The sequence below is a fragment of the Sinocyclocheilus anshuiensis genome, unplaced genomic scaffold, assembly GCF_001515605.1.
Source record: "Sinocyclocheilus anshuiensis isolate Anshui unplaced genomic scaffold, SAMN03320099.WGS_v1.1 scaffold6, whole genome shotgun sequence".
NCBI lineage: Eukaryota > Metazoa > Chordata > Actinopteri > Cypriniformes > Cyprinidae > Sinocyclocheilus > Sinocyclocheilus anshuiensis.
Window position 1 is genome coordinate 627671 of NW_015547668.1, and position 11984 is coordinate 639654.

An 11984-nucleotide genomic window follows, 5' to 3' on the forward strand; every position below is an offset into this window, starting at 1 on the left:
TGTGTGTGTGTGTGTGTGTGTGTGTGTGTGTGTGTGAAAATTGGTTTAATTTTCTTGAAGAAAAATATAATTTCTTATTTCTTTTGAAAAATGATCTGAGCATATTCTTGACTTCTGAATTCAGATTGTTAATGTCTTGGTCTTTGTTTTTGGCGTTTAGCTTGAAGTAACTCATACGGTAGAGGACAAGCAAGCGAGCAAGCCCTCTTTTCTTCTGTAGACTGTTAGACGGCGTTTGAAAATGTCAGATTATGGCCGCCCTCGATGCCTGCTCTCGTAGGAGAGAGGATGACATCATGGCTGGCTCATGCATTAGTGTTTCTGTGATCTAATGAGTGTCCTGGTTAAGGTTGCTTGAGTAATGCAGGGGAGATGGGTTCAGCCCCCTGGGACCTGAGCACAGACCATCTACTCTCAGTGAGTGTGGAGTCCGTCTGCGTCATTGTGATACTAACTGATTTTGCTGTTGTCTCACAGCATAATTAATTTTAAAAAAAGCTACATAGATTCAGGAATTATGTTAATTGGTGATGCCTTTGGTGTCTTCCTGTCACTCAAGTGAAAATCAATACAGTTTTGCTTTCGTGAGGTCAGGAGATTTCAAATTTGTAGCTACTACCAAGAGCTTGGTAATATTCATGTTAAATTTGTGATGATTTTGCTTGTGATGACGTTAAGGAACCTCATAATAATTTTAATTTGCCTGTTTAGTTTCCTAGACGTCAGATGATCCTCCATTGACAGATTTTTTTTTAATAGCGTCTATTTAGTTCATTTTAGTCAGTCGGTCTGAACTCTATTTCAGCGATTAGATTACTATTCAAAAATCTGATTCAAAGTAAATATGTTATGATTAAATTATTAAATATCATTATTTCTCATGTTTATAGTTTTCCTAAATCACTTTGGCTTGATTTAATTAATTTTTTTTTTTCCTCAAAACAGTAAGTTCAGATCTCTAAACAATGAATTGCTTGTTCACATCAGATTTGAATTTCTTATTAATTTAGGCAAATCGCATGTGTTTTGGAAAGTACGATTAAGTGCAAAACAGTACAACTGCCTACAATTTTCACAATAACTCGTGCCCTGTCCACACGAATGTGGTTATTTTTAAAACCGCAGCTTTTTCTACGCGGTTAGGCTGTTCGTCAACACGCAAACGCAGCACCAGGTCACTGAAACCGAACATTTTTGAAAACGCCTGTCAGGGTGAAGATTTTCAAAACTCCGGTTGCAGTGTTATCGTGTAGACAGTGAAACCGGAGTTTTTGGCTTGTGACGTCGGAGCCTGCGCTGTTATCTCCGCCTACTGGAACCTTTTTCAGGCTTCTGATTGGCCAACATGGCTTTACGGTTGAGATTATATCGCCACCTGTTGGTTTGGCATGCTCTTGACAGTGCTTCATAGCATGCGTTTGCGTTTTCATGTGGACGGAGATTTTTTTAAAAACGGAAGAAGGAAAAACTCCGTTTATAAAAATACCCGTGTACATGGCCTCAATGCATATTGCTTGACGATCTAACCTGATGCATTAAATCTCAGTTGGATCTTATCAACTTCTGAACATTTTTTCATCATGTGAGCCATCAGACATACATAATGTATATTAAATAAATATCTTGGAATGTTTTTACAACTGTGCATATTATTATTATTTTTTTGAGTACTTTATAGTATTGTAGTATTTTACTTACAGTTGACATCTGTATAGAAATAAGTTTGGAGAAAATGCATGAAAGTGGGAATATCATCAACATATTCTTTTCCTAAATGATTAATGACTGCTTAATGACTGATTAATGCACCTAATGAGCACCTTTGGTGTTTACTGTGAGTAATGGATACATGTGCCTTGTGAATTCAGCTCATTCTGTGTCTCTGTTCTTCACAGCACCTGTTTCCTGATGGGTCCATTCAAACAGCTGAAGCGAATGTTTGAGCCCACCAGACTCATAGCCACTATTATGATGCTGGTAAGAAAGCCTCTGGCCCACCACACTGCGTCAGCACTGGAGAGCTAATGAGAAAAGACATTTTGCAAAGGCGAATTTAACCTCGTAGCAGAACAGTTGACTCATTCTTATTAGATGTTCTTTTTACCTTGTCATTATATTAGATAACAAAATGTCAAACCAAGTGTATTTAAGAAAACAATAGACAAGCATACTTTTCAAACAAACCATTTTATAAGATGTTTTTGTCTGTTATATATTTATTTATTTATGAATATGTGTGAATATCTCAGCATATTTTGACACCAATTAAACAAACAGAATACTGATACAGAATAGAGAATATAGATATATTATAGAGTTAAAATAATGCAAGAAAGACACTGTTGAGTGATACGAGACAATGAAACTAGCTTAGCTACATAGGCAACACATTACAGATATGCACATGCAGGCTAGCAGGGCAGAAGGAATGCTTCAGCCTTTTACAGTCACAAATCTGGAGGCTCTTATACGAGGCATTAAGAGATTCAAAGGACTGCTGTTGTAATCCAGAAAAATCACAGTGGCTCTGTGTGACACTTTGCCATATAATCTGTTTTTGGTCTGAATCTGTTCACACTTGCTCCAGCACAACACAATTGGAAGCTTGTTGTAAGCAGACTATCAAATGATTGCTACATATTTCTATGCAGAAGTATGATGGGCACCTTCTTATGATGTTGTTTATGATTGCAGTTCTCATTCAAGTTTCAAAATATGAAAATAGAGCTATTTAAATACTCTGGATTACTGCCAATTTTAAAGAGAATAATAGGTGTCTGACTCACTAATATCATATTATCTGGAGTAATCCCAGATTGTTTATCTCACCAACTGTTAATAGATTCATTGTTTCCACATTAATACAAGCATAAGCATCTCTGAAAAATCTTTTTCTATGCCATGGTTATTTGATCATGTTTTTAACCTGTTTTTAACCTGTGTGTGCTTTCCCCCCAGCTATTCCTTGTGTTGACGTTATGTGCAGTGTTTTGGGTAAGCTTTCTTCATAACAGGTTTATTTCTGATATTTGGTTGACTGTTCACTTGAGAAAATGTAGGCTATATTATTCATATTTTATTTCTCTTTGTTGCCTTGCAGTGGGGCAAAAGGGGTCTGGCGATCATCTTCTGCATTTTGCAATTTTTGGCTATGACATGGTAAGTGATAGACTGTCAATCATCTTAAAAAAATATGCATTTGATTTGTTTCAGATAATAAAAAATGATTATTGTTTGAAACAAATCTTTTTTATCTCGTTGTTAAAATGTTTATATTACTCGTCTCAGAGACTTCAGTTTTGTAGTTTGTTTATGTTTATAAAACAGATAGCTCTGGTCCTTGATTCTGATTGGTTGAGCCACGTTCGAAGCTGTTGTAAATTACTCTACAAACACACACCTTTGTTTAAGTTTGTCTGTTGCTTGGCAACCACTTTGTTGCAACCACAACCGATTCTGAGGAACTACATTGTTTGGCGGAAGAATGTTGTTTTTATTAATATCATTATACTGTATTTGCTCTGTTTTATTTTGTGAAACCTTACTATGTATATGGAATAACCGTTTTATAAAAGCAATAAGCCTCGTGAAGCCGTGGTTTACATTGAATTTATAACAGCTAAGGGGGTTTTAGGCACTCCGCTTCACGTTGTGCCTAACAACGCCCCTTAGCTGTTATAAATTCACTGTAAACAACGGCTTCTTGGGGCTTATTGCTTTATTAGTAGATTACATGTTAAAGATGGTTTCTAAAAGATTTTAAAGTATTTTTTTGTACTGGTAGTGTAATTGAAAGTAACTAGAAAAGGTTTTGTTTTTCAAAATAAACCAGCTTGGCAAAGCCTCAATTTAAAATTCAAAATAAAATAAAAATATTAAATAAATAAATAAGGGAATGAATGAATGAATGAATGAACGCATGACGTTTGAATGAAACATCGTACATGGATGGGTGGATAAAATTTCATTGAAAGTATGGAATTTTACGATTTTTGTTACTCCATTGTTCAGAAAAACGAATCATCTCCCCTATAATTGCAGATTCTCTGATTTTTTTATTTATTCATGTTCTTTCAAGAGTCAGCTTATGAATTAATACATTTAAATATAATTGTTTTAGTTATAATTGATTCTGCGCAAATCACACGTTTCATTTAGTTTGGCATTTGAATGTGACAATACGGTCATATGCAGTAGCCTAGCCTGCTGACCTTTCATCTAAAGATAAAGTTTTATTGTACCGGTGATATCATGATTTTAGTGTTTGTGTATCTCTATGAGTGTTTCATGAAGCCTATCTTGGAATTTAACTACTAGGCTAAATCACGCTAGCAGCTAAAGACCTGTGCACGTTCTGTAGTGCTGTGTCCAGGGTACCTAAAACAAATTAGCAGCTTGTTCTGCTCTTCCCTGGAACCCTGCTGCATGAGCATCTACTAGTGTAGGCTGATCAGCTATTAATTAAACCATGCGTGCAATTTGTCATCAATGTCTGGCTGCAGGTTTAGAGGCAGGTGGTTGAGTCCTTGGCAAGGTGAGAAAGTGGGCCAAAAATAGGCGCGTGATCGGAATGAGTGATGTGACTAATGAGAGGAGTGATTATATACTGTAGGTAGAATATTGTAGGTGTAACTGATGGAAGATGTTGATCATTAAGAATAAAGTTAGACATTCTGTCAAGAAACTAACAAGAAAAAATGCAAGCATTTTATAATTATTTTGCAGGCAAAAAAAAAAGAAGCTTTTTATTGTCAGCAGTGTAGCGATGTATGAAGCACAATTCGCACAAAAGCCAAACCAGTCAGCTTTCTGTAGGTCATTGCAGTGAATCTATGTGAACAGCTTTGAACTTGTGAACCTGTTGACTGTGGAAATCGTTTGTCCTTAAGTGAAATTCCCAATCATGTTGATGCTATTGAAATCACTGGATTTTGCTTGGAAAAATTTGCAAAATAGCGGAAAGTGTAACCATACCTTTAGGTTTAGGGATTTGAACAAACCCAAAATGCTATTAAACTTTGGCAAGTCAAGTCACCATTATTTATATAGCGCTTTTTTACAGTTTTTATTGTGTCAAAGCAGCTTTAAGTATTAAACAGGGAAATAGTGAGTCGAAATAGTGTCGTTATGGAATGTAGGAGATGCTGTACCTAAAAACACACAGTGTTAATACCTAATGTCCCATTAAAAGCTTAGCAGATTAAAAAACAAAACGATCTGAAAATAAAGGAGTAAATCCATAAGTACGTCATAGATGCCAGTTACAGCTTGCTTTTAAAGTAATGAAATGACGTAATAGTAGATGTGCTTTCCCTGTGAGTTCCAAGTGTTCAGGCTTTTATGCTCACCAATGCTACATTTATTTGACCAAAAGTACAGTTTAATAAAAAAAAATGAACACTCAGGGTCTTCAGTGTTCTTTGATAAATAGAAAGTTAATATATTAGAAATAGAAATATTATGTGTTTTAGTAATATTTTGTAACGTATAGCAAATAAATGTCACCTTTACTGTCACTTTTGATCAATTTAATGCATCCTTGCTAAATAAAAACATTGATTTACATTTCATTTCTATATAAATACAATTTATGCATTTATATATAAATTATATAAATAAACGTATAATAAGACACAGACACATACATACATAGATAGACAGACAGATAGAAAGTACAACAATAAAGAATATACAGTCTAAAATATGTCCTAAAATAAGCCCCATGTTTCTGCTGATTAAAAAACTGATTAGGGATTTCGTTACACACAACTGACTTCAAATGAAATGCTAATGCACTGACAGCTTCTCAGAAATGTCTAGCATCAAGGAATCCTCCCTACAGATTTCCCAGTATCCTCTTCATACATGCGGTTAAAGCGGTTGCCAGAGTGACTGCTGTCAGAGGAAGGCTGGCGGTGGTCTGTGTCACAGTGTGAAGGAAGAGAATGTCCTCACAGTGAAACTGACGGCAATTACATGGCCAATAAAATCTGGCCCATTGACGTGTGAAAAACTGGGCAGCCAGGAGCACTCAAACGGCCATCCTCACTCTCTCTCTCACACACACACACACACACAGTTTCCTCTTTGTTCCTCTGACTATCTATCATACCAGAAATGCTGTGTAAAATATAACATAACCTTCAAAGTTTAAGGCCTATTGAAACTTTTCTTGAACTTTCAGGCATAGCTTTGTCAAAGCAACATCCAAAGTATGTTTTGAATAACTTTTCTAGTTCTAACAGAGAGAAACCATGTGTGTGGAATGCATATAAAGTTAAGAGATTTAGGTTTAATGTAGCAAATAAAAATCACACAAACGCACAACATTCCTCTCTCGTCTCGTGGAGTTTGTTTCAGCGGTGAGCCTCGTCCACCTGGTTCTACACCTGTGTGCTGCTCGTGGCCAAGTGAAGGGGTCAGGACACGCTTAGAGGATCAGATTATTTCTGCTGCCCAGTTCCACTTAGCTGCTTTAGTGGCATGGGAATGCTGCCCATCTGCCTGTCTCTCTCTACCTATCAGAGCAGCCTTTAACAGCTCCCTCCTGTAAGTCAAAGCGTGAACAAACTTGCAGTTGAAAAAAAATATGTTGAAATGGATGTGGTTGCTAGGGTAGTTTCTCTATTATAGTCTCTAGATACTCCTTCAGTATAGGTCTACAATTCTTTTTTTCACCTGCTTTAACATCCAGCAGATGAAAATCGTTTGATTGCTTAGAACAGAAATAGCACAATCACAATTTAAGGCATCATTTAATTTCTTGAAGACTGAATGACAGCCCTGAATGTCAGCGGAGACCATGTCAACTAGATGTGCCCCAGAGACAGATCCCTTCCGAAGACCACGTCATCTAGACGGCCATCATAACAAGACCACGGGAACAAGATGAGTCATTGCACAATCTGACTTTAAAGGGATAGTTCACCCAAAAATGAAAATTCTGTCATTAATTACTCACCCTCATGTGCACTGTAAAAAGCGCTATATAAATAATGGTGACTTGACTTGCCAAAGTTTAATAGCGTTTTGGGTTTGTTCAAATACCTAAACCTAAAGGTATGGTCACATTTTCCGCTATTTTGCAAATTTTTTCAAGCAAAATCCAGTCATTTCAATAGCATCAACGTAATTGGGAATTTCGCATGAGGACAAAAGATTTCCACAGTCAACGGGTTCAAGTTGTTCACATGGATTCACTGCAATGACCTACAGAAAGCTGACTGGTTTGACTTTTGTGCGAACTGTGCTTCATACATCGCTACACTGCTGACAATAAAAAGCTTTTTATTTTCAGATTGTTTTGTTTTTGAATCTGCTAAGCTTTTAATGGGACATTAGGTATTAACCCTGTGTGTTTGTGTGTTTTTAGGTACAGCATCTCCTACATTCCATTTGCACGGTAAGTAAACACCTCCTCACATGTGTTCTTCAAAATTGATTTGATTTTGACTACATTTTATTTAAAATCTTTAGTAACATTTTGTGCATTTTATTATTATTTAGATAATGAAATATCACTGAAATATGATTTGATAAGCCATGTCGATGTTGTAAAATATGGCAATGAGAGGCAGTTCATTCCAATGATTTTAGCACAATGAAGTGTGCAATGTTGCCTGGCAACTGTAAAAGTTCTACAGGTAAAAAAAGTTGAACAGAAACAGTATTTACACTGTTATCGTAGTCCTGCAGCTAGTTAAGTCTGATGGTGTGGCCTAGGTGGTATGGGCTCTACCTGTCATGTGCGACACCAAAGTTAATCGTATGATGAGTCAGTCAAACTAGGTTAGCTCATACGCCAGTTCAAATCCCAGTTAACTTCGGTGGAAGTTAGAAGTTTGTCTCCAAATGGCAGCGTGTCAGACAGTGACACCAGAGACAGATCCCTTCCGAAGACCACGTCATCTAGACGGCCATCATAACAAGACCACGGGAACAAGATGAGTCATTGCACAATCTGACTTTAAAGGGATAGTTCACCCAAAAATGAAAATTCTGTCATTAATTACTCACCCTCATGTGCACTGTAAAAAGCGCTATATAAATAATGGTGACTTGACTTGCCAAAGTTTAATAGCGTTTTGGGTTTGTTCAAATACCTAAACCTAAAGGTATGGTCACATTTTCCGCTATTTTGCAAATTTTTTCAAGCAAAATCCAGTCATTTCAATAGCATCAACGTAATTGGGAATTTCGCATGAGGACAAAAGATTTCCACAGTCAACGGGTTCAAGTTGTTCACATGGATTCACTGCAATGACCTACAGAAAGCTGACTGGTTTGACTTTTGTGCGAACTGTGCTTCATACATCGCTACACTGCTGACAATAAAAAGCTTTTTATTTTCAGATTGTTTTGTTTTTGAATCTGCTAAGCTTTTAATGGGACATTAGGTATTAACCCTGTGTGTTTGTGTGTTTTTAGGTACAGCATCTCCTACATTCCATTTGCACGGTAAGTAAACACCTCCTCACATGTGTTCTTCAAAATTGATTTGATTTTGACTACATTTTATTTAAAATCTTTAGTAACATTTTGTGCATTTTATTATTATTTAGATAATGAAATATCACTGAAATATGATTTGATAAGCCATGTCGATGTTGTAAAATATGGCAATGAGAGGCAGTTCATTCCAATGATTTTAGCACAATGAAGTGTGCAATGTTGCCTGGCAACTGTAAAAGTTCTACAGGTAAAAAAAGTTGAACAGAAACAGTATTTACACTGTTATCGTAGTCCTGCAGCTAGTTAAGTCTGATGGTGTGGCCTAGGTGGTATGGGCTCTACCTGTCATGTGCGACACCAAAGTTAATCGTATGATGAGTCAGTCAAACTAGGTTAGCTCATACGCCAGTTCAAATCCCAGTTAACTTCGGTGGAAGTTAGAAGTTTGTCTCCAAATGGCAGCGTGTCAGACAGTGACACCATCTCTCTCAGTTCATGTTTGTTGGGTGGGATTGGGTTGTGTACACATGGGGAGCTGAACTGCCTGAATGAAAACATGTTGTTATTTACTCATGGCCTTGCGGATGTTGGCCTTCACCATATGGCACTAATCCCCTGCTGGAGCGCGGCTCTCCCGGTGCCATGCAGACGGCTGCTTGTTTTTCCACCGCAATCATGAGCTCAGTAAAGTTCTTTATCTACCTTAACAAAGACGTTTAAAAGTTATTTTGCTTATCCATATCTGTTTCTTTGTTTGGGCTTATTGTGGCAACCTACACTCTCAGGAAAAAAGATGCCACTGGGGTGGTAACTTTCAAAAGGTATACTTTAGGTAGCTTTTAGGTACTAATATGTACCTTTATGGTACCAATATGTAAACTTTAGGTACAAAGGTGTACCTTGTGAAAAGGTACCGCAACAGTAACAGCTTTTTTTTTTTTTTCTGAGAGTATACTGAGACTGATTAAAGAATGTATGCTCTTACCTGTTGAAAGTTTGTTATATCTTGGATAGACAATGTTAGTTAATATGCAGTTAAATATTATTATCAATCCTTTATAAATCTTTTTTATAAGCATGTATTTCATGACTCCTAAAAAGGGAGTCATAAAATTAGGGAATAGTTCATCTAAACTGCAAATTTGGTCATGGTTTGCTTGCTTTCATTACTTTATTTTTTTTCTGTGGAGCACTAAGAGAAGAAATTTGGAAAAATGTTTGTGCTGCTCTTTTCCATACAATGGAGTGAATAGGCTGCAAAAAGCTCCAAAACAGACAAAATAAAAGTACCATCATTGTACTGTTAGGGGTGCTGTATGTCATCCTTTTTGACTGCACTAAAGTATATATAGAATAAAAACCCCATAATATGTTTGGATATTTAGAAAACATGCCAAGTTCACATGCTTGTTTTTCAGGAAAACGATGCTACAGCCAGTTATTCTACTTTAAAATTTGTCTGTTTTTATTTTGGTCTGTGTGATTCCACCCACTGCCAATTTACCCAATAGTATTTCAACACACTGGGATGCCAGATGGTGGAAAACACAGCGTATTGTAGCCATGGAATCCAGCAAACGAACTGGGTCACAGATCACAGGTTCTAACCTAAAAATAAACTTCTATGGCATACCATACAGTATAAAACCCCGTTCACACCAAGAACGATAACGATATTAGCAACTATACCAGTGAACGATATTGTCTGTTTATTCTCAGCACATGCTCATCTGCCGCTTTAAATTCTCGAGCTCATGACAGCAGGATGGATTCTGATTGGATGTCAATGTTTGTATCGTTCATCAGCTGAAAATGATTCCAATGATATCGTTTCGCTGTGCCTTTATCGTTATAGTTGTAGTGTGGACTCTGCTATTCTTTAATATTGAGAACGATTTTTAGAAATATATATTTATTGTTATCTTTATAGTTATCGTCCTTGGTGTGAACGGGGCTTATGTCCTCAATATGGCAACCCACGTGAGAGTCGCGTCTGATGAGGAGGGGCGGGAGAAACAACTCTCTCCAATATTTTGTATTTGGACAATAGTGCAACTTCAGTGGAGAGGAAGATTATCAGTGTATAATGAATTTTGGTCTGATTATCAAAAAAAAAGAAAAGAGCAGCATGGACATTCTACAAAATTTCCTATTTTGTGTTCCATTCAATGCCATGAGAGTGAGTAAATTACAACAGAAAGCAACAAGAAGAATGTGGTGTAGAAAACTGCAAGTGAAAATCGTAAAAAGGGGTGGTGCAACACATTAACGTAAAATATAGCCTGTGGTAACACTCTATAAACTAAACAAAAGGCATCGTAAACCACTTACAACACACAAAGTATTCAAGGGGCTTTGACTGGAATGTCGAGCATCATTGGATTTCTAAATAGAAAATAATCTTTATAACATATTGCATCTCTTGCTGAACCTGACAACCCCCTCCTTTCCTGCCAGAGGTGCTGGTGCATGTTTCTGATGGATTTTGACAGCCTGGATGCCCCATCCCCCCAACCTTACGCCCTGCCTGTATTAATTCCTCCTCAATGATTCCTCCTCAGTGATTGCTTCTGTATTCCACCTGCTGCTTTACTTTCATTCGAAGACCAAACCCTTGACTCATCTTTCCATTTATCTGTAGATGGTTCATCTGTAGATGCCCCTCTCACCATTGTTTCATTGATGATTGTTTTCCAAGAAATAGCCGCACCCTTTGACAAGCTCAGTAATGCTGTTGTTGAGTGGCTGGGAATCATGGGTTAGGGCTCTTTTCATTGTGTTTTTGCTGGATTAGCATGAGCAGGCTCCACGTCATGAGCTGTTTATCCCACTGATCTCTGTTTTGAACATTGGGCTGTGCACATGTTTTTTCATGAGCATGCTGCATATCCGCAATCTAATATCGTGATGATTTTAATGTGCTTTTTATTTGGCCATTAGGATTCTTAAAGACCACGTCATTAGATTAGATTCACTGTTCTTTGTCTCTCGAGTATGAGAGTGTTAAGACGTTTACATAGTGATTTAAAGAGTTCACCCACATCTTGTTTGAATTCTGTATGACTTTGTTCTGTGAAACAAAAAAAGGAGTTTCTTGAGTTCTTTATTTGATGTATAATGAAAGTTTGGATCACAACAATATTCTAAATATGTTTGTGTGTGTGTGTGTGTGTGTGTGTGTGTGTGTGTGTTTCACATTACAAATTATAGGTTTGATTCATTTCCATGTACAGTTTTGAAATGGACGATTCACTTCAGTTGATTCAAAACATTTTTTAATAAATACAGTGGTGGCCAAAATTATTAGCACACTAGTATTTTTACCAGCTAAAAATGGTTTTAAGTCAGTTATTTCTATCTCTTGCTGTAGTGTCAGTAGGAAATATCAGTTTACATTTCCAAACGTTCATTTTTGCCATTAATTGTAATAATCCATTGAGATTTTTGTTTGCACAAGGAGTCTGACAACAGCCAGTGCTCCACACAGAGATCTGATCATCATCCAGTCTGTCTGGAATGACATGAAGAAACAG

The 11984-nt window shown here is 36.9% G+C and overlaps 1 protein-coding gene across 3 annotated transcripts in view; it reads left to right on the forward strand.

Annotated features, from left to right (window-relative positions):
- Positions 1-11984, forward strand: part of LOC107702678 (vesicle transport protein SFT2A-like) — a 30878-nt gene that overhangs the window by 4887 nt on the left and 14007 nt on the right. For 2 of the 3 annotated variants that reach the window (XM_016505061.1, XM_016505063.1), the window contains exons 4-7: positions 1896-1977; positions 2959-2994; positions 3101-3159; positions 7373-7402. In XM_016505061.1, coding sequence (XP_016360547.1) covers positions 1896-1977; positions 2959-2994; positions 3101-3159; positions 7373-7402 — 207 coding nt within the window. Of the gene's footprint in view, positions 1-1895; positions 1978-2958; positions 2995-3100; positions 3160-7372; positions 7403-8427; positions 8458-11984 lie in introns of all 3 variants that reach the window. The other variant, XM_016505062.1, reaches the window with a different exon arrangement.